Source organism: Coccomyxa subellipsoidea (assembly GCF_000258705.1).
Source record: "Coccomyxa subellipsoidea C-169, whole genome shotgun sequence".
Taxonomy (NCBI): Eukaryota; Viridiplantae; Chlorophyta; class Trebouxiophyceae; family Coccomyxaceae; genus Coccomyxa; species Coccomyxa subellipsoidea.
Genome location: NW_005178034.1, coordinates 779,167 through 801,030, shown reverse-complemented (window position 1 = coordinate 801,030; position 21,864 = coordinate 779,167). Strand labels below are relative to the sequence as shown.

The following is a 21,864-nucleotide window of genomic DNA, read 5'->3' as shown; positions in this document are numbered from 1 at the left end:
TGGGGTCCGGCCGACCCTCGAAATCCCTGGAAACCCCTTCCTCCTTGACCCCATCACTCCAAAGCCCTGCCCTTCTCGAAAACTCAAGGCAGCTTCCACGGGCTTAGATCATTCTTGATGCTTTCTTTCTCGTCACAGCGCTGGCCTCAAACATTGATCGACTCACGATTTGCGAGTTTGGATTCAATCAGGAACGCTCGATCGTTGCGGTTGCTGTAGATAAATGAGCACGGACATCGACCTGGCAATCGCGCTCTCGTTGAGTGAAGGCAGGACGTCAAACTTCGTGGACACTCGCCGTGATAGCAGCATAGCCCGCAGTATTCAGGATGAGGATATTGCACAATGGCAGTCCACCCTGGGTGAGGAAACTTCCGGTTTCGGAACTATTTTGGAAGGGGAGTCACAGTCAGCAAGAAATTGACTTCCCTTGGGAATGACTATGCCCCATCGCAGTTCCTCTTCACATACTCATCGAAGCTAGCTTGCTAAGCTGGCAGGGTGCAATCTTGAGGAGATCTGCAGTGACCTTCCGCCCTTGATATCTTCAGATGGGCTATTCAGCTTCTTTTTGCTCAGCTGTGATCATCAACCCCATCTGCACAGCCGAAAGATTGCTCATCTGCGTCAAAACCTGCCATGGCATCAATTATGCGCAATAGTGTGGTGCATTCCAATTTCCACCTAGGACACTGGCACACCAAGTCTCTCAGTAAAGATCAGGTCCCCAGCAAGCCTACAAGACCAGGAAGAGTACACTACAAGCTCTTCTACTACTACTCCTTTCAGCTACTACTGAGCTCTTCTTCTACCAAGAAGAGTTTACTAGTAACTCTTTTGCCCCTTAAAGAAAGCAGGAAGATTTCAACTCAATTGCTACTCACGTGCGTGCAGGGCCGGGGCCGCTGCCGGAGATGCATGCGGACGACCGGCAGCTGCGGCTGGAGCGCACGCTGAGCGAGCGGCTGGCGGAGAGCGGCGCGCTGACTCAACACATCCCTCGCACCAACAGTATCGAGGAGGGCCCCGGGATCGCCGACGTTGGAGAGTTCGGCGCCGAGCGGCTGCGCATGCAGGAGCGGCTCGGGCGCTACTCCCTCTGCGAGCGCGAGGTCAAGGGCGACGGCAACTGCCAGGTGCGCTGCCGTGCGTTACAAAAACAATTCTGAACAATCTTGTTCACCCTAACGAGAAATTCATGAGTACTGTAGACAGATAGCAGTGAGTCTAAAGGATCCACGCTGGAATGTGGCTGGAGGGCAGTTGCAACCCCCTGCACACTCTTTTCTGCCACCACCCAGTTTCAGAGTAGTCGCCTGTCCTGCCCAGGATGTGCTGTTCCAGTGCGTATTTCTATGCTGGCATGATGAGGCACCTACAAGGCGGTGACCTGTATTTTGGGGATGTGGGACACTTGACACTCTGCACATGTTTCTCAGGAGGGTGACGAGGAAGCTGGATCGAAGCTTTCGCTGCGCAAGTGCGCGGGTTTAAATTCAACCTCAAATTCAAATGTGTGACATGGGGCATTTTCTTCAAATGCAGTTCCGGGCGCTGAGTGATCAGCTGTACCGGGCGCCGGGGTACTATGATCAGCTGCGGCGGGTGGCGGTGGATGAGCTGCGGTCACATGCGGACAGATATTCCCCCTACGTGGCCGAAGACTGGGGGGACTACCTGCGCCAGATGGCCAAGTCTGGCACCTGGGGGGACCACCTCACCCTGCAGGTCCCACCCCTGTTGCACCTTGTAGTCCATTGGACCTTATAATTTGTTGTAGTCCACTGCAATTTATAATTATGTCCTGATCTGCAGTACATGACCAATGAAAGGCAGGGAAGCAAAGACAGTATGGGCTCAGGCAGACCGGCACAGGGAGAAGAATCTTTTCGATATGCCTGCTCAACAGCGCAACTTCAATATACTTGGTTCTTCTGGGGTTCCAGTTGCGCATTGAGCGCTTCAATCAGAGTTGAAGACAAGCATGGCTCACAGGGACGTGTATGGCATGCAGGCGATTGCAGATCACTTTGGCGTGAAGATGTACATCATCACGAGCTACAGGGAGGGGGAAATAATTCAGATCAACCCCATTGGGCGCCTGCGCAGCGAGCGCGTCCTGTATTTGAGCTTCTGGGCCGAGGTGCGGTCATTTCTGCCTCGAACAGCTGCTCGAACCCAAATCTCTCCCGATGAATGTTGTTCATCACTGCACCTTCTTTGCTGAACCTCAGGTTGATTCTTGCATCTGCCGTTTGTCAAGCAACTTCAGAGCAGTAGAGCCATGCTTTGGCACGCTTTTGCGCAAGTCAGCTAGCAGGCCACAATTGGGAATGAAGGACTCACTCACAAGCTGGTGGGCACTGCGCAGGTGCATTACAACAGCGTGTTCCCCCGAGCAGAGCCTCCACCTGTGCTGCCCAAGGACAAGACACTGGGCAGCCGCAAATTGTACCATATACTTCATGGCGAGGTGTATTGAACGCCATCTTTACAGCTTCCCATGCCCTGATCAGGTTGTCAAGAGCACTCTGCTGCGTGTACATAAATATTCTGGAGGCACAGAGCTGTGCCAGCTGTGGAACCGCCTTGACTCGAGTCGCATGGGGAGGTGTTTTGATGACCAACAACATAGCTTCCCATGCTAATGACCTGATTCAGGTCATCCAGCAGCACTTTGCTGCTCGTACATATTTTCTTTCTGGAGGCACAGAGCTGTGCCAGTTGTGCAGCTGCTCGACTTGAGTTGCACGGGGAGGTCTGTCGATGAGCATCATGCCATCATGGGCTCTCCGTGCTCTGATCAGCACCGTGAATAGCACTTTGCTGCTCGTACATAATCCTCCCTTGTGAGGCACCGTGCTGTGCCTATGCAGCGCAGCTGCGTGATTTCAATTGTAGGAACAGATGTAGGTGTCAGCCCTTCAGGCGCAAGAAGAGAGCACTGATTGAACCTGCAAGCATGCCGAATGGCATGCACTGGCGGTATCTTGTAGCTGTTTAGCTAACTCTGAATTTGGTTGAATAATTTCCTGGCTTGCCTCCGGCCAGGCGCCCGGGCGCAGTACAGTGCGCAGCGCACCACCGAATAAATCAGATGTCAACGGCGTTGTCATTGGCAGAAATGACTGCTGCAAAGCAGTCACCTCGTTTGTGATTGTGTAAAGTCGACTAGTTAAAATTACCAGAGGCCTGCAGCAGATTACAATCGTGCCTGCTGTCACCGTGTGGCACCGCTGTGACAGTGCACTACATGTGGCACTCTGGCCAGACCCGACCAGATTGCGCGCGTGCAACAATTTTAATTGGCGTGACCCTGTGCATGATGTCAACACGGCATTACACGGAAGCAGAAGAATTTCAGAGCTGCCAGCGCACATTTGACAGTCAAAGATGCCAATTTCCTGTCAGATGCAGTGCACTGAGTGCATGGCTAGAGTGTATTAGTCAGTCAATTCCACGTGCCAATACAAGGTCGACTGGGGATCCTGTCTCACTAGTAAGACAATCAAAACCGCCTTGGAGAAGGTCTTAACTCTTCCAATCGACGCTGTGACTTTGGCTTGCTTTCAACGGGGCGTATCGCTGTCCATCGATATGATCTTGAGACTTTTGCTGGCGTTTGCCAAGGATCTGACCGAACAAGCAGCACATGTGGCATGACTTCATTTACAAATTGGATTTGAGGCAGCGGGACTGCCGTGTCCTGGTAAACTCCCAGGAATTAAGTGTCCAAGGCAGGGTGCCTTGCGCTGGTACATATTGGTGGAATGATGTGCTTCAAACCTGTGGGGCCAGAAGACAAGGTCTGATTCCTGCGGAACAACATGGCATTTGGATGCTTTGGAGGTGGCCAAACCAAGCGAAAAACGCCTCGGCGCGTCACTGAGATAGCCCAGCATCGGAGTGCTCGAGGTACCTTTGCAAAGAATGAATGGCATTTGGTCGATATGAATGTCCTGTACTTGACCGTTTTGTTGGTTTTTGTTGCACTTACAAGCAGTGATCGTATTGCAATGAGAAATTATGTAAGTATACTCAGAGGATTGCACTGGCAGAGTTCTGCTGGTCAGAGATAACCCAGAAATCTATCCTGAACAAGCTCCTACTCTCCTGCAGTGGAGGCGGCTGCAATTGGGCCTTCGAGGTCGCAGCAGGTGCTGCCAGTGGGGTGCAAATACTTCACCTACAGGGAGCTGGAGGAAGCTACTGGTGACTGGGCACAGAGCAATGTGATTGGAGATGGCGGCTTTGGGCGTGTGTACAAGGGGCGACTGCGCAACGGTCTGCTCATAGCAGCAAAGCGCTTGGACCGACACGGCCTCCAGGTCACTCCTCTGCAAGCACCTAAAATGGACCACGCAGATTACTCTTGCAGCTTGTCCCGGTCTGCACTCAAATGAAGCATGTTCAAGTTTAGAATGCCATGCATGGAAGCCAGCATGCTATCAGAGGATGGTCTTCAGACTGGGCTTCCATATGGGTGAAGTTGCATCTTATTTGCAGCGCAAGGAACCATAGTTTTTGAACTTTGTGCTGGTTTGAATGGCCGTCCTTTCATGCAAAGGAGAGAAGCTGAAGTACAGAATGGCAATGGCAGGGAGACAAGGAGTTCAATGTGGAGGTTAGCATCCTGTCACGGCTGCACCACCCTGGCATTATCAAGCTGCTGGGAGTCTGCGTGGATGGTGACCAGCGCATCGCTGTCTTTGAGCTCCTCTCGCGCGGCTCCCTATCTAGCGCGCTGGGCAATTCTAATGACAGCGAGAGTGCACGGTCAGCTGGGGGCCGTGATCCAAGCAAGCAGCTGTCTCACGTGCTGACATGGCAGCAGAGAATGCAGATCGCTCTGGGGCTTGCTCAGGGCCTCTCCTACATGCACCAGGTCTGGGTTAATTCCATGCCACTGGCCAATCCCATGTTTCCTTACCCCTGCTTGTAAGGTCTCATCACTCTTGTGGGTTCCCCTGAGCAGTGAGTACTGAAAATGTCCCAGTATTGTCCTTGCATGCCTATTTGTAAAACAAGGAACTGTGTTCTTCAAAATAGCAACTTTTGAGGAGGAAGGGGGGCTCATTTGGAGTGGAGACGGTTGTGAGGGGCTTCCAGGAATTGGGCTAAAGAATTTGTGGTGTTGCCTGGCACAGGAGAGGCTCGTGCACAGGGATGTGACGTCGGGCAATGTGCTGCTGACGGAGGGCGCCCATGCGCGCATAGCCGACCTCGGCCTGGCACAGAGGCTGACCATGCCGGACTCCATTGTCATTGCTGCGCCTGTGGAGGCAGACAGCATCCTCATGGGCACCTACGGCTATGTGGCGCCAGAGTACGCCATGTCAGGTGAGCATGCTTGTCCGCTACTAAGTCCAGACCCAACCCTACTCTGCAGATATGTGATATTTAGCAACAAGTTGCACAATCGAATTGTTCTGGCAAAAATCTGCACCAGGGCCCATTCATTACACTTGTGAGGAGTCATGCGCACAAGGGCTGGTTATCTTTGGGAGCTTGGCTTGTGCAATCCAGTCGTGTGACTTGCTCAGTAAAGGTCTCATATGCAGCGTAGCTTGCATGCACTCTGGGTGGACCAGCAGGAAAAGACAGAGCCGTTCCTTGCAAATGAAGGGATAGTTGATGTTGTGATTTTGTAGACATGTCAGGTGTATGCCATTGATTGACGCAGACTCTGATGACTGCAGGCGAGCTGAGCCAGAAGACGGATGTGTATGCATTTGGCGTCGTGCTGCTGGAGATCCTGACTGCAAAGCCGGCGGTGGACGGCTCCCGCCCCCCAGGCTGCCAAATGCTGTCGGAGTGGCTGTTGCCATCCCTCAGCAGCGTGGACAGAATCTGGGTATGCACGCCGCTCTCACCGCCGCATGCACCATGCTTTGGAAAAGATATTTATGCCAGCCATGACACATTGTTGCAGGCTGCTATTGGTTGAGCTGATATGTAGCAGCCCTCATGAGACCTACATGAGCTAAAAATTTGCTTTGTGCTTCAGGAGCATCTGGATCCTGCCCTGGATATTGGCACAGTAGCTGCGCCCCAGCTTGCGACGCTAGCAGATGTTGCTCTTGCCAGCCTCTCAAAGAACCCCTCCGACAGGTGGGTGCACCAATATCATCAATTGCCGAAACTGTTTCAGTGCAGGCAATGTTTGTTTCGCATGCCCACATTGTCAGGAAGCTGTCCGCTGCATCTGTACATTTTGTGGAAATTGCACCAATGACGGACGAAATATACTCTCGAGCTCAAAATTATTCAGGATATTGTTCTGGTCTGCAGGCCGCGCATGACGGATGTGGTGCGGGTGTTGGAGACGGCAGCAGCCTTCAAGCCAGACCCCTCAGCCGCCAGTCCCAGTGCCGCAAACAGACCTGCTTTAAACCTGATCGACGCAGCTGCCGCGCCTGTGGGCCAACTGTCCGCCTTTGGGGACCCATTTGCCAGCAACCCCTTTGCTGTTGGCGCTCCGCCAGAATCCAATCTGCACGCCCCTCTGTGCACAGGCATGCCAGGTGCGCTCCCGAACACAATTCGATCCTTATGTGTTTCAGTTGGGCCGCAGGAAGATTCACTAAGGAGCTCAATTTTCTTTGCTCCACAATAACCACAACATCTTGATCGCCTGCTGGAGTCCGCCAAATGAGATCCGTCCTGGCATAGCTCTGGGCTTCAACAGTCATCTCAGCAAGTGCATGCCTGTGGCAGGAGCGACGGATCCGGGCAGGGGCCATGCAGGGGGCAGCTCCGCGGCAGCTGCCGTGACGCCGCAGCGCGGCTCTCCCGTCAGCCCGGTGCGCCATCTGGGCCACCTGTCGTCCTCTCGCGCGGCGCACGCGCTGCCCAAAGCGCAGCCGGAGGACTTTGCCAGCCCGCTGCAGTCGGGCCTGCGCTTTGGCGTCATGTCTCAGGTCTCCCCTGACGTCGGCTCTGCCTTCGGCCGCAGCTCTGCAACCGACCAGGTGATCGCACGCATCCAGCCAGTCTTCTCTTGATGTGCCAGCTTCAGTATAGTTTGAGTTCCTCTGTATGAACTTGCGGTGTGCCAGCTGCACACCAAATCCTTTGCAATTACCACACGCTACTCCGCTGTTGAAGCTTCCAAGCAAAGCAGAGCAAATGGTGAGGAATGTTGACGCCTTCTTGCTGCAGGCGGCAGGATCGGGGCGCAGCAATGACAGGGAGGTGTCATCTGTGGCCTCGTCGCCGCTCTTCGATGCCATGGCGAGCCGCCAGAGCTCCCCGGCCGCATCCTCTGGCGCGCCTCAGCAGCGTGATGAAGCAAGCCAGTCGCCCAGCCAATTGGGGAGTAACACGATAAGCTTGCTCAACTACCCCGCCGACCAATTCTGGCCCCACAGGGGTGGAAGTACAGCGGCTCCCGAGGAGCCCAGCAGCAGTGACACCGGCCCTGGCCCGCCGGTGGGATCTTCCTTCGCGGCAGCTGTGCGGCGGAAGGAGTGGCGCGTGGCCGGACCGCCGTCGGCGCCGTCTTTCGGGGACGAGCCTGCCGGCTTCAGTGGAGGCAGCGGGACCCAGAACAGGCAACGGCAGCGAGCCGGAGGGGGGGGACTTGGGGGACCACTGGCAGATTCGGTGGCGAGCCTGACAATGTCGGCAGACAGGCCCCCCGGCCGGCAGACGTATTCTCACGCTCCCGGGGAGATCTTCGGCGCGCTGCAGCCCATCGTCGATGAGGAGGCGGCCGGCCCTCCTGAGGCAGCGAAGAAGGGGGTGGAAGGGGCGGGGCTGAGCCCCTCAGTGGCGCGCAGGCGCAGCTCGGGGAACCCATTCAAGGACGAGGAGTGCAGCACGCCGCCTAATAGAAGCTCTGCTGAGCGGAGCGGCTCCGGCAACCCTTTTGCGGTGGCCGGTGGGGGAGATGTGCAGGGGCGTCCCGGGCCCTCGGATGGGGCGCAGCTGCACCTGGATAACAGCAGGGAAGCTGAGGTGCACTGGCCCTGCGCACAGCTGGACCCAGCGTTCCTGCAGCTGTCCCCAAAGCCGCTGGCAGCCTGACAGCCATTAGCTTTGTGGAGGTGTCAGTCTCAGGGGTAATCTTGATCTGTCCCGAGCAGCAGTCACGCCATCCTCATGACGCCGGATTGCAATGCATGAAGAAACAGATCTCTGTGCGACTTATCTGTGGGCTTGTGTGCATGTCTGTTTTTGTAGTCTGTACTATGTATTTTACCTTGTATGTAGTCTAGCATCAGCCGATGTGACAGCGACCTATGATGCATAATGAAAGATGTCCAGGTTTGTCTTGATTTCTTGGCATAGTACACCTACCTTTAGACGCAGAACCGTGGCTAGAAGGGAAGTGTTGAACATAAGCATGCAACGTCAATGCTGCAATTCTTTTTGAGCAGGGGCACACTTGCATATTTGTTTACCACTGGATGCTTGAGCTTATGGGTGAAGTCTGCTGGTGTTGTCTTGGAATGAGCTCGCTGGAATGAGAGGTACCTGAGTGAGATACTCATTGCTAGCATTATCTTGCTGATGTCAACAAATTCCTGCAGCCTGCATGAAATATTTGGCTAGCTAAGACCGTCCAGCTGGTCCTGCAGGGTGACCCTGCTGCCAGCAAATGCATATACATGAGATACTGGACTTCGCTCTCGGATCCGGAGTCCAGTTAGCTTGAAGCCAATCGAAGTGGAAGACCGACCAATTGTAGGCAGCTATTGCAATGATTGCCAATGGTCAATTTAATGTGTAAGCTGCCCCTCGATCCTTGAACTTCACTTCCTTGAAGGATCCTGACTCACATTTTGGAGTCACTGACAGAGTCCAGACGTCTGAATAACTAGTGCTAGCAATAGAGACATGGAATACAACTTCTAGCACACAGATATGGGATGTGAGAGTCCTGCAGACTGTGGGCCACAGCATCACAAAAAATTCATTGGTTGCCATAATGGCAGCATCATGCATCATGATGATGGCTGCTGCCGCGGCCTGAGGGCGGCCTGAGTGAAAGCTTTGTACTACAGGACTAGCTAGTACGATCTCTGTCACAGGTGGCCTTAAGTAGCAACCATGTACGAGTGGCCATGCATGCTCTGCAGGGACAAGGTCATGCAGGGAAGCTGGTGCGTTTGGATTCCAGGCCGAATTCCTCGCCGCTGCCAAGCTGCCCCTCGAAGGAAGCTTCCTGGGGCATTGGCTACAGGTTAGCTGCCAGCACCAGCTGGCCAGCAGCGCCTGATTTGGCTCCTAGTAAAGGCGCAAGGTGCTGCTGGGCGCCAGGTGTGTGTGTGAGGTCGACAACGATCCGATCAGAAAGCGACGGGCCCCCTTCGAAGCATACCTTCCGTTTTAGAGGGATCTGTGTGAGGATCGTTGGTCACATTCGCTCCCAGACACCTGAGCCTGCCGAGCTAGCCGCGTTGCGTATTGTCACCAAGGCTTGCGACCTGCCAGTGTCTAGCTGTTCGACAGCGAAGGGTCCTGGTGAAACAATTGTCGTGCATTAATTTCCCGTTGTTGGGCGTAAGATCTGCCAGATCGACGTGTCTGGAAAGGCTCGCAGTGCTCTCTGAAACAAGTGTATTGGTGATCTGCCCCGCTTTTTAGAGTCTCTTGCAAAAAAACTGTTGGCATGCGTTGGAGCCTTGAAGACAGATAGATGGTCCGTATAAGCATAGTTGGTGGTTGAAAAGCCACTCCGAGAAAGGCAGAAAAAGGACTAATAGTTGCCAGCTGTCTACAAAAGAAAGCAAGACAGGCAGCCTACTTTGTTGATTTGGATCGAAAGCAATAGAAAGCAGCTCGTAAAGAAGCACTTTTGACAGCATCGGCTCTGGGGCAGTCGCAGAGCCAATGAAAATGCCCAGAGTCAGCTCCAGAAGTGGAGGCCTGAACAGAATAAGCTCAACACAGTCCCTCGCTGGGGACGTGGAGAAACCAGAGTCACGATCTGGCTCCCTGAATGGCTGCCCGCAGCACAGGCATCCGCGCAGCGTGCTGACCATTGCAGTGTGCATGCTGCTGGCCTGCGCAGCGCTGTCAGGCTTTGTGGGATACAGCTGGAAGGCAGGACAGCTGACGGACAGGTGTGCCCGCATTTGCTGTGTTCTATACTGCATCCCTTGTCCACTCTTGATCCTTCACCTATACACTGATCTGCTTGGATGTTGAAGGACGTATACAAATGTGTGTGTCCTTAGGTGATTAGGCACAACAATGATGCAAAATTGAAGCGCTTTTCTCTCTGTGCAGGCAAGAAATAGTGGTGCGCGGTGTTGCGTACGTGCATGCAGTGCCGCAGCGAAGCATACAGCAGCTAGACTCATCAGCAAGTACGGCGATGAGCGTTGTCTCGGCGGCACCTTCCCTGGACGATGTTGACCTTGTGATGGCGAACCTTGAAGGGCTGTGCACGGAGGAGACCAGCTGGAAGTCCCAGGAGACCAACCTGGAGCAGTGTATACAGGTGGGCTGCCTCACTGGTGCAGCAGTCGGTGTTGATGACCATTTGATCGCTTTGCTCTTGAGAGCCGGAGCTTGGTCATGATGCTGTGGCAACCTTTGCAAGCCATTGACGTGGTAGGGAAGATAGCCAGCCTCATTGCGTCTTAAGCTGCAAACAACAAGAACAGCTTTCAAGCCCAGCGTTTCCTCATGATAGTCTTGTGCATGCCTGGCAGTCTGCACCTGGGCTGCACTCTCGGACAGCGGGGGACAGGCTGGCCCTCAAGAACCCAACCTTCATAAGCTTTTTCTCAAAAGTGCTGGTTGACATGCAAGTCGTTTTTCGCAGGGTCCTTGGGCGAAGAGCGAGGAGCTGCAGGGGAGTGTGGTGCGCGAGAGCGGCAGCCGGCCCTCGGGGCGCTCGCCGGCCGGCTCGCTGCAGCAGTCGCAGCCGCAGCCCACCCCAGGGCGGGGGCTGCTGGGCCTTCGCAGCGGCTTCATGCGGCGGGCGGCGCGTTCGGCGGCCGCGCGGAAGCTTAGCGAAGCTTCCGAGTGCGGCGCCGCCCTGGGCATCCCCAAAGTCGCCCTGCTCTTCCTCACGCCCGGAGACATGCCCCTCGAACAGGTGCGCCGCACCTGCGCTCCTTTCCTTCTGCTGCACCTTGACAGAGTCCTGACATTGCCAGATTGTTTTGCCCTTCTGTACATGCCAATCAGCTCCGCCGCAGACCTTGCTGCCCATCACCTGCAAATTGGACACTCTGCACAGATCAAGGTGCAATGTGGCCTTGGCTGGCGCATGGTTCGACACTAAATAGTTGACTGAAGCACAGCGGGATAGTAACTTTTGTGAATCAACTAACAAGTGTGTGGCGCTGCGCAGACGTGGGAGGCGTGGTTGCGGGCGACTGCGGGGAAGCTGCGCGTGGACTGCCTGGCAAAGCGTGTGTGCGACGCTGCGGACGAGCACGCGATGCTGACGGCAATCAATGCGGCATGCGCGCCCGGCAACTCGACGCTGAGCCACCTGTTCTCCATCTACATCCACCCCTCACCCTCCCACAAGGGCTATGACAAGCGCAGCATCTTCCACGGCCGCGAGATCTCCCCCCGAGTGAACGTGGAGTGGGCCAGCTGGGGCATTGTGGAGGTGCGCCTCTCTGCCCCACAAAGATAGTTGCTCTCTGATGCACACCTGCATTTCGGACACCTTGCACTTTGATGCACGTGTGCATGCTTTGCAACCTGATGCATATGTGCCTCTCCAAAGGATGTCTTGAAACCTGAAACGAAGCGTTGGCGCTGTTATTGTGCGATTGCTTGAAGTGACGAAGCAGTGTCTCTCGTGAGCCAGGCGCTTCCACTGAGGTGTCCTGCATCGACTGAGCTGTCCATTAAGGGTGATTTTAGTTGAGCATTAATGGAGCATTAACGAAGCTTTGATCAGTCCACTGAGGTGTGCGAGCAAATGCAGGCGGAGCGGCTGCTGCTGCGGGCGGCGCTGGAGGATCCGCTGAACCAGCGGTTTGTGTTCCTGAGCGAGGCGTGCGCACCCCTGGTGCCGGCCTCGGTGATGTATGCGCAGCTCATGAGTGAGCCCAAGTCGCGCATCAACGCCTGCACCTCCTCCGACTCGGACGCCGACACCGACCGGTGCGGCCTCATTTCCACTGTGTTTACAATGTTTTGTTCTCTGACAGAGGCTGGAGAAAGATGCCCGCACCTCCGGGGTCTTTCCATACCTCAATCTGCCTGAAGCCCTTCTAGTGTGACATGGACCCAGCCCAACACCTTCAGGCCGTTGACATGTACATGTTTTTACCACACCATTGCTTTTGTCACCTCTGATAGCAGCCGGGCACCCACCCCAAGGAGGGAGGCCACGAGTTTCCTGCACGTTATAGCTCTGCAGCAGCACGGCTGACGCTGCAGCTGGTGTGGTGTGGTCAGGTGGGAGCCGGAGATGCAGCAGGGGGAGCTGAGCCTGAAGCACTGGAGGAAGAGTGCGCAGTGGGCCTCACTCACGCGGAAGCATGCGCAGATCGTGTCGGACGATGTGGCGGTCGCGGACGTGTTTGCCAAGCACTGCCGCGTTGGCACCGACAAGAAGACCGGCCACGTCTACAAGTGCATTGCAGACGAGGTGAGCTCCTGGCTGAGTCAACCAAGAGTTATTGCTGGGTACATTGTATTCTGCTGCATGGGACTTGTCGCGTGGGACCGGATGGGACCTCTTGACTGACTGCCCCACCTGCAACACATTTGTTTCCCAAGGCTGCTGCCATGCATACGAGCGTGCTCTCTGCTCAGTGAGGCTGAGATATCTTTGGCGGGGCCCATCTTACAGTACATGTGCATGATAAGATGATGCAAGTGAAGCTATAATGTCCTGAGTTCAACATCCAGAAGCATAATCTTGGACTGGGACTGACGAGGGGATTGTGTTGATGCACGCAGCACTACATTCCGACGCTGCTGGCGCTGAAGGGGGTTGAGGCGGAGACGGACTGCTCGGGGTCGATGACGTATGTGCACTGGTGGGGCGAGGGCGACTCCATGAAGCCCGAGACCTTCGTGCGCAGCGAGGTCAGCGGCGACCTCATTGAGCAGATGCGGTGAGTCACCCCCTCAGTGAATACTGAAAGCCCTCTTGCATTCCGCGCCTGCCAGCCATACCGTATGCAAGTGCTCTTAAAAATGCCTCGCATCTGCTCTCCTCTCAGGAGTGACAAAGCAGCAGTCAGGGGATGAATTGGCCAGGTCACCTTTGACCCAGTGGGCCTTGGTGGTCTTTTTCAAGAGGGACTTGCTGCTGACACAGATGCATGCATGGGAGTGTCTTGGTGCCTTTGATATGGAAGCGCCACAATGTAAGGCTGGTGCTGAACCGCCAACGCTTCGCGCAGGATGTCGGACTTTGGGTGCGAGAACGCGGCGGCGATAGCGTCGGCGCCCAACATTCTGGCGACCATGGACGACCTGGCCACCAAGCGCTGCGATTGGCAGCCCGAGGCCGGCTACCCCTCCGGCCTGCTCGGCCCCTCCTGCCACCTGTTCGCGCGCAAGTGGGACAAGTGGACCAGCGAAGCCATGATGGACCTCCTGGAGCTCGAAGAGAGCCTCTCCATGCTGGACAGCCGGTCAGGGGCGTGCCTGCGCCCCCAGCCGCCACTGCTCTCAGACTTGTGAGGGGGGGTCTTGCACTCTGAAGAGTGCGTGCAGCTTTCAGCCATGTGAGACGCCTGAAACATGTGCTGCTCTGGGGCGTGAGGGCGTGCCCGCACCTGGAAAGCAAGGCAGCTTTCAGACCTGTGAGGCTCCTGCACGCACTGTGCAATAGTCTGCAGCTAGCGTTGGAGGGGGCTTGTTTGAGGGGGCTTGTTTCTGGTCCATCTGGGGTTGCTTTCAAGACATGACAACCGCGCAGCGTTCAGGCCTGTGAGCACACGCGAACAAAGTAGTCCTGGAGAGCAGTGCGCAGCCTTAAAAGGCTTTGTTTCTGGTCTGTTGGGGAATGGAGCGCGGCCGCTGCACATGCAGATTGGGCCCTTCCCTTCTGGTGGGACGCTGTGTTGCTCTGGCAGGGGCAACCTCGGCAAAGTCTCTTCAGAGGGACACATTGGTTTGTGCCATGTTGCCAGCTGCGCTCGTGCTTATATGCTGTTTCATGGGACTGGGCCAGAAATTACAGATTGACGCGAACAAAGGGGATTACAACGCCTGTGACTGGGGACTTCAGAGACAGTTCAGCATGGGATTTTGTGCAACTAAATTGACAGAACAATCCATGAACAGAATGAAACGTTTAGCTCAGAATAGCAAGAAGCAAGTGTGGTATTTGGCTGCACTTGTCCCAGAAAATTGATATCAGAATGGGATTTTATCTAGAGCTGCAGCTAGATATGCTGTGCTGTTTTTCCCCCATTATTGTATCCTTGGCAAGATTGAAGCAAGTAGAAACAGAGTATAGGAAACGGTTATGGGTTTTGCTACATTTCGGCATACAGCATCACTCGGAGTCTTTCCCTTTCAACATGGTATTGCCCCACCAACGCTCTGTAGTAGTTTCACCTTGAATATAGTTGAAGGCCATGGCCAGCTTGGGCAGATTTCGTTTGCTCGTTTTGCAATGAGGTTGGCTTGAACAGATTGAGGCATAGTCGTGAATGTATAGTAGCTCATGGAAGCATGCATGCTTCAGGTTGCAATTGTCAGTTGCTGTGGGTTGCTTGGAAAATGGGGGACGAATGTTATGAACTTACATGATCACGCAACAGTATTGTTGGTAAACATATATATGATGTTGACATCAGTATCATGGCCATGCTCCTCAATGAGAAGTGCGACGCAGCATAGTTAGGTAGAATTCCCTCGTGTACTAGCATGAACTCAAGAGGATGTTCAGGATGCCTATTACTCTCCTAATGTTGTCTGCTTAATCTTTAACACAGCCCTTTTCTGTCTACTCCAGCGCTTGCACTGCCTTGCATCTGTGCATTCTCGCCTCTGTGAATTAGTGAAGCAAGCACCATGTACTATAGTCAGCAAAGCAATGTTCCGTGAAAGTTTTTGCGACGTTAAGTTCTTACAGCGCTGCTCTTACTTTGACAAAGTCACACACACACAACTGTAGAGAATGAAAATATTGGTCACTAATTGTACACCTTGGACATTGGCTTCACACCAACTCCAAAACTGGGAATGGCACCCAGTTCAAAACGGATGTGCTCTACAGCGGTTTGCTCTCTCTGCAGAGATGCAAGTTCAAACCAGCGTCAAACACCGTTATAAACCACAGTCATGTACATGTACACATAGAGCACAAGGGTGCATCACACATGGCTCATCTGGCAACAGCGCAGCAGCACAGCCACTCGAGGCTCTTCAAGTTCTTAATGAATCCCCAGTCTGTGCTGAGCCTTGGGTTAGGTGCAGGCCCAGGTACTCGCATGCATACGTGCCTAAGGGCGAGTGCACAAGCCCTTAAGCAGCATGCGGATTCAGACGACTGTCCGGGACGGGCATCGACGGCCCGCCGCCGTCCCGGGGCACGTCAATGGCGAGGCCGGCGCTAGCGCTGCGCAGGGCGCTCACAGGGCTGTGCAACGCAGCATCCGGCGGCAGCGGCCCGTGGCCAGAGCGGCCGCGCGACGGCGGCGTCGCCGGGCCCTCCGGCAGGCCGCCGCTGGTCTCGCGCGGCGTTCCGGCATCCTCGCCCCCGCTGCTGCTGCCGGCTTCCTCGGCAGCTGCCGCAGCCGGCAGCGCGGGAGCCGCCGCCGGCGTCAGCTTGTAGCCGGCGGAGGTTGAGGGTGGGGACTCTGCCTGGGGGTCGTGCGTGGGGGAATCGTTTGGCTGCTGTGCAGGAGTGGTGGGCATGCAGGGGCAGCCCAGGCGCAGCGCGGTCTCCCGGATGAAATCCAGGCCCAGGTCTGGCTGGTGCGCCACCATCTGCCTGAAACTCTCCGTCTCCTGTGGTCACAGCACTCTATCTCTACCTTTCTGCCATGCGCCTTGATAGCTGGTCTTGCCACTGCGATGTCAATGCGGTCTCAGTGTCTCACAGAACGAGCGCTACACCACAAATGCAGCTTTCTGAATGCCTCACCAGAACGTCTGGCAGGCACTGCGCTGTGACGTCCACGCAGACTGCGCGCAGCTCGCCGCTGTGCCTCTCCGCAGCAACCTGCAGAGATGACAAAGGACAAAATTCAAATTAGGCACCCATCAGAGAAAAAGGTTCCCAGGCAGACAATAGTGCAAACAACATATGCAAACATGTACAAATGTTGCCTGATATAGATGGTAGTCGTAAGACTTTGATCTGCAGCACACACCTGCAGGAGCGGTGCCACCTCATCAGCGCCTGTCAGCTCGCGGAAGCTGGCCACGCACTCTTGCACCAAGCCCAGCACATCATACTTGTCCGCCGCCTTGAACAGGTCAATCACCTGCGGCCACGATCTCCCCCATTTGCCTCCCACTCTCCAACAAGCACAAAACAGTGTCACACTGACAACACAGCCTCGCAGCTAGCAAGCCCAAGGCAAAGCCAGGTTGGCAATGTCAAGCAATTCGCAGAGAGCAGCGGTGATCACCTCTGTATGGTCGGTGGGCATCTTGTGGAGGCAGCCGTAGCAGTACTGCAGCAGCAACTCCACTGTCTCTGGAGACAGGTCCGTGATAGTCACCTCGGCCGTCTCCATCTGTAGAAAACCACAAGCCACTCAGTGCTGATCTGCAGCTCAGCAAGCGCTAATCTGCTTAAAGCCCTGCCGATCCTCCCTCCACAGAACGTTTGTGAACATGCAAAAGTTTAATAGCTGGTTGCCTCTGGGAACAATGCACACTGAGAACTGATGAGCGTGCTAATCAGGTCATGTCCTTTTCGGTGTGTAATAGGCAAGGTGGGCTCCACCCATGCAAATACGAAAAGATAGCTTGTGGAAATTCAGAGGTCAAAAGTTCAACAAACAGGGTGTTACCTCGGACATGGAATTACTCCACATGCGCTCAAAGACGCGCGATTGCGGCGCCAGCACATGGCGATGAGCCGGCATGCGGCGGCCGCGCACGATCAGGCACACATCCGCCAGGTGCTCCGACCCGCAGAGGCCTCTCACACTGCCCAGCAGCGCCGCCTTGCCTGCAATATCACACCCCCGCCTCATTCCTCAGATTTCCCCAGGAAGCACTGCATTTAATTATAAGCCAATGGGCCAGTAAAAGCACAGAAAATGTCACACGGGGCACAATCCAAGGCTGCACACCTCTCTTATTTCTTCAGTTACATGCACAAGGATACTGCAGCCGCACATCCGTACTGCATCGGTGTTTGCATACGTGAATATACGTGCAGCCTTACACATCTTGTCCAGTCGTATATAATCCGGCCCCGGCTGGCAGGGCCCGGGATAGATACTGAGCACCGTCCCCGCAATTGATAGGGTCTTGCTTGGGTCTGGCGAGTCCATCAAGGGGACGGATACGTGGCAGCCTTTACAAGCAGCTTGTCTGCAGACGCACCTTGTCTCTGGCAGGAAAAGCGTGTAATAACAATAGAGAGAAGGCTCGCACCGGTGGGGGCGTGGGCCTGCGGAGGCGCGCGGTACCACAGGATTTCGACGGCGGAGGCCATGGTGTCGCAGGAGAGCGGGATGGGCTCAAAGTCGGGAATGTCCGCGCGGCCGCCCACGACCACCATGCAGTCCTGCAGCCCCAGCGCCGCCTGCCACTCGCGCGCCGCCGCCACGTCACCCTCCGCCATCAGCACCGACCACCTGCGCTTGGGAAAAAGCCTAACGCAACCAGATTGTGTGATGCTCGCCTTTGCTTGCTTTGGTGGGAGGGACCATCCTAACTGCAGCATGTCATGCAAGGCCATGGAGCTGAGTAGGGACTGCATTTATATTCTGATAACTGGAATAGTCAAGGTTCAGTCCCTCATCAGCTCAAAGCAGCCCAGCTCAACATGCTGCTTGGCAGCATACCACCAGCTTGCTACCCCAATATGCACAGGGGTGCAGATTCTGCATTGATCTATCATCCCATGAAAAGGCATGACCGGCTAGATTTCATTTGGCTAGGGCGCAGTGGAATCGACAAGTCTGGATAGGGCATTCTCCAGGAGTGCACAGGTAGCAGCGCACCTGTTTGTGGTGAAGTTGTAGACGAAGGTCTGGTTGGTGACATTGAACTTGCCGGGCCGGCGGCCGCCGTGTATGATCCATTTGTCGCCCACAACCGCCGCGCTGGAGTGTATCCGAAACGGCGGAGGGGACCCTGTTGCACCCACCCTCCGCCACCTCAGCGTCGCCAAATCAAGCTCCCTTACCTGTATCATGGAACAGGCACATGTGGACACATTAGTACATTGGAGAGAAATAATTCTTTTCAGCCGCAGTTGACTGCAGGAGTGCATGACGATGCCCACAGAATGTTACCCCCAACATGCCTGAGGCCGGCATCACAGCGCGAAGCTTTGCTGGCCTTCAAGAAGGCTACACGGGGGAGGTTTGCTTTTGTTCCCTAGGATGGCTTGCGCAATTGTGCCTGCCAGGGCAACTTGCGCCGGCCATGAAAGAGGGAACGATGGGTATCAATTAAGCTTTGCACGATATCTCATGAGGCCCTTCCTGATGACAATGAGGACCAGAGGAGGAGTGATCGTGCTCATGAGTCCTGTGCGGAACTCCATCTGGGAACCAGGGGCTAGTAAAGGAGGAACCTCTTTATTTTTCATTCTAGGAAGCGCCTCTTTATGAGACCCCTTGCTAGGAGTGCATGGATAATGTGCGCAGCGCCCCTATGGCATCTACTTTAAGCCCTTTGCGGGGAGCAGAAACGGCTTCTGAGCAGGGTCAGAGTAGGCACCTCGAGGGTGCCGATCTCGCCGCGGGGGCTGCCGACAGCGAAGATGGAGCGGCCGCGCTTGGCGGCGTGCCCAAAGGACCACGACGGCAGCACGTCCTTGCATGCGCGCGACGACCATGTGCGGCTCTCAAAGTCGAAGAAGAACGCCTTGTCCATTGTCGGGCCCCCTGCGCAACAAATACAAACGCCCCGTTAGTCTCAAAATAATATCCTTCCGCAAGACGAAGTGGCGTGTGCAAGCTGCCGGTGCTGGCAAGCATTTTAACGGATAGGGACAAAGCTCTTATCTGGACACCACCGTTAAGGTGTTAAGAAGGTTGATGTACCCCTTGCGAACAATGCAGCATGGACACAAGCTACCATACACTGTACAAAATTTTTCCTAACGACACTTCAGGAAGTCCAGGATGGCATTGCAAACTCTTGCGCAGAGCGCAATCCTGGCACAGCGCAAAAAAATAGATTTATTCACAAGGGGGCTGGGCCGTACCGACAACAACGAGTCTGCGGCCGTCCAGCATTGCATTGAGGTTGCGGCGGCAGTGTGTGTCGCTCGGGGGATCTCCAACCACCGTCCGCTCTGCCCACCTGCAATGCCACAGCCGCCTTTGACGCATGCCTTCCCAGCACAAACTCTACAATCAGGCGAGATGTGAGAAGCCCTAAACCTGTGTCGATTGCTGCTTCTTGCAGGCGTCGAGTCTTGGGGATTTGCTTGCCATCAGAATAAGTCATGCAATTGAGAGGGTTGGGTAAAGGGTGACAAGCCAGCTCTACCATCCAAAGTGGTATGCAGTCAGCTTGAGCGACATGGCAGTACGGGGAGATCTTGGGGCAGGTGGTGGAGCAAATGCTGACCATTGTCGATACATCGCAATACAATAAGTGTATACTCAGCATTAACACCATGGGCCCCATCAAGGCAAGATTCTGGCAAGCAAAGGATGAGAAAGCTGCAGGATGTCTCACCTGTATCGCAGCATGTCCAGGCAGTAGACACGGCGCATGTTGTGGTTGCGCGGCCCCGGGAACACCCACAGCTCGTTGCCATGCACCGCCGCGTAGTGCCCCGCCGTCAACTTCGCAGGCACCACCCCCCTGCGCCATGCAGCCGTTCAGTGTCACAATTCAGCGCCCTGGAGCATGCAGCATGACAAAGAATCCACGCCGTGATGAGGTGGCAGCAGGTGGGAGCCATGCGAGTTGGAAGAAGGTTCCATCGTTTTGCGGGGCGTGGAGTGGTACAGCTGAAAGCCGTGATGTCACCGACAGGCACTGTGGCATGTAAGAGCTTTCTGTATTGAATCTGTACAGCTACTGCATGCGTGGAATTCCTGGAGGTTTGTCTGCAATTGATGGGAAGCGCAAGGAGTCAAAAAGCGCTTCACACCTGTAGCTGACTGGCTCAAAGCCCTCGTCCTTGGACAGGTCCCATTTCCACATTGACATGTGCTCGCTGCGTTCATCGTCCATGCCCCCAAACACGTAGACGCTGTTGTGGTGTGTGAACATGCTGCACCCTGCCCCGATGATCTCTGCATTGCAGCAGCAGCGACAATTGCATCACTTCACAACACGGAAAAGCGCCTTGATTTTCGCACACTTGAAGAACAGATGCATGCATCAATGTGTAATCACTCAGCGGTCAGGCACAGTCCTATCAGAACCCAAAGACAGGATCTGCAGCAGCCTCGGAGGATCTGCACCTGCATGGCAGGCAGGAACCTCTCCCTGTTCCCACTCGAACTCGCAGATCTCCTCGCACAGGGCCCCTTGAAGTCTTTCGGTCAGCGACTGCTTGTCGCCGATGGAAGGGAGACCTCTGTTTTCCAGGAGGAGCTGAATGTCCTCCATTTTCAGATGTTCCAGCACAGAACTGATCATCGAACTTCCGTTGCCTGCCATCGGGCTCGAATTTCCAGGGAAATGCTATGGGATCCTTGAGATCGCTCTGTTGGGTTCCCTCCTTAGGTACTCAAAAGAGCTGATACTCTTCAGGAGCATCGTTACCATGTATGTATATGTCAGATACTCTTTTCCAATTTATGCACAGCAAGAGGCTGAGTGTCGTGATTAGATGTCCAGATCTGTTGAATGCCAAAGGCTGTTTAGAAGTACTTCCGCTGGCTTTCGGACTTGTTTAGGTCCGCATCCAAGCTGCAACGTACTATATATCACATCCAAGGCTTAGTGGGGAAGGTGCAAACACGATCCCGATCTCCTTTATCGAGGCACCCAAGCCTTGAAGGCCTCCGGGAGGGGCGCCTGATCAGGCAAGCTAGCTCGCAAGCTGGCTAGGACATGTGCCTGCTGATGGACATGCCTGTAGGCAAGGTGCTTGGACTGACCCTCACGATAGCACGCAGCAGCAGTACTGGTCATTGCAAGAGTACACCAACTGACTGCCCAGTGGCAGCATTGCACGCAAAATGCATCGCCATAGTGTCAGGCAGCAGCGCTAGCACCGAATTTCCAATAGTAAATTACACTGTAGGCAAGCATTGGTTGAGGCCTGAACGAAGGATATAGGAACACCTGCAAGTGATCCTTAGCTGCTGCTCTTCAGGACCCCCCAGCGTGCACAGCACACCCACCAGGAAATTCATTAGCATCACTGCCAGAGCTAGGGCCGTGTCAACAGGCCATTACTTCTGGGGGCGGGACACAATAACTTATGCTTGAAGTTCAAAACATATGCTGCATTCCCAACTGACTTTCAATTGCAAGAGTATACGCATAAACTACATCAGATACAAATCAATTGTCAGCAATGGTTGACAAGATGCCCAATGCTGCTCCAGTCTTCAACGCATCACCAGGCTCCAGTCATTCCTGCTGCATGCGACCTCTTCCAAACCCACGTTTAAACTCTGTCATTGAAAGGATAGACGGCTCGGATCAGCTCAGTTCAGAGGCAGTGCACCATCCCAAAACAAGTCCCTGTGATCACAGGGACAGCGCAGCCTTTTGTTGCAAACTACCTTTCGATGCTGACTTGTATCTTGCCCACAGCACAGCCTGGCAAAGCGGAAAGTGATCGGCAGAGCGACAGCACGGAAGGCACAG

The 21,864-nt window shown here is 54.8% G+C and overlaps 3 protein-coding genes across 3 annotated transcripts; 2 read left to right on the top strand and 1 right to left on the bottom strand.

Annotated features, from left to right (window-relative positions):
* Positions 1-223: 223 nt before the first annotated feature.
* Positions 224-8,028, top strand: COCSUDRAFT_66339 (kinase-like protein; the record flags this gene model as incomplete). The annotated part of the gene is made up of 13 exons (XM_005647164.1): positions 224-362; positions 895-1,136; positions 1,546-1,728; positions 2,015-2,143; positions 2,372-2,451; positions 4,148-4,328; positions 4,601-4,885; positions 5,148-5,340; positions 5,700-5,854; positions 6,008-6,111; positions 6,292-6,524; positions 6,718-6,971; positions 7,162-8,028. 13 exons carry the CDS (start codon positions 224-226, stop codon positions 8,026-8,028), a joined length of 3,045 nt encoding a protein of 1,014 aa, XP_005647221.1.
* Positions 8,029-9,285: 1,257 nt separating this feature from the next.
* Positions 9,286-13,617, top strand: COCSUDRAFT_66338 (hypothetical protein; the record flags this gene model as incomplete). The annotated part of the gene is made up of 8 exons (XM_005647163.1): positions 9,286-10,070; positions 10,237-10,450; positions 10,778-11,053; positions 11,312-11,578; positions 11,903-12,081; positions 12,379-12,571; positions 12,886-13,043; positions 13,335-13,617. The coding sequence occupies exons 1-8, from the start codon at positions 9,838-9,840 to the stop codon at positions 13,615-13,617; spliced, it is 1,803 nt and encodes a 600-aa protein (XP_005647220.1). The 5' UTR covers positions 9,286-9,837.
* Positions 13,618-15,411: 1,794 nt separating this feature from the next.
* Positions 15,412-20,652, bottom strand: COCSUDRAFT_63815 (hypothetical protein; the record flags this gene model as incomplete). Its single annotated transcript, XM_005647162.1, has 12 exons — positions 15,412-15,897; positions 16,034-16,111; positions 16,263-16,376; positions 16,524-16,631; positions 16,911-17,071; positions 17,503-17,705; positions 18,075-18,259; positions 18,799-18,965; positions 19,289-19,386; positions 19,768-19,896; positions 20,189-20,333; positions 20,505-20,652. 12 exons carry the CDS (start codon positions 20,650-20,652, stop codon positions 15,412-15,414), a joined length of 2,022 nt encoding a protein of 673 aa, XP_005647219.1.
* Between the last annotated feature and the right edge of the window lie 1,212 nt (positions 20,653-21,864).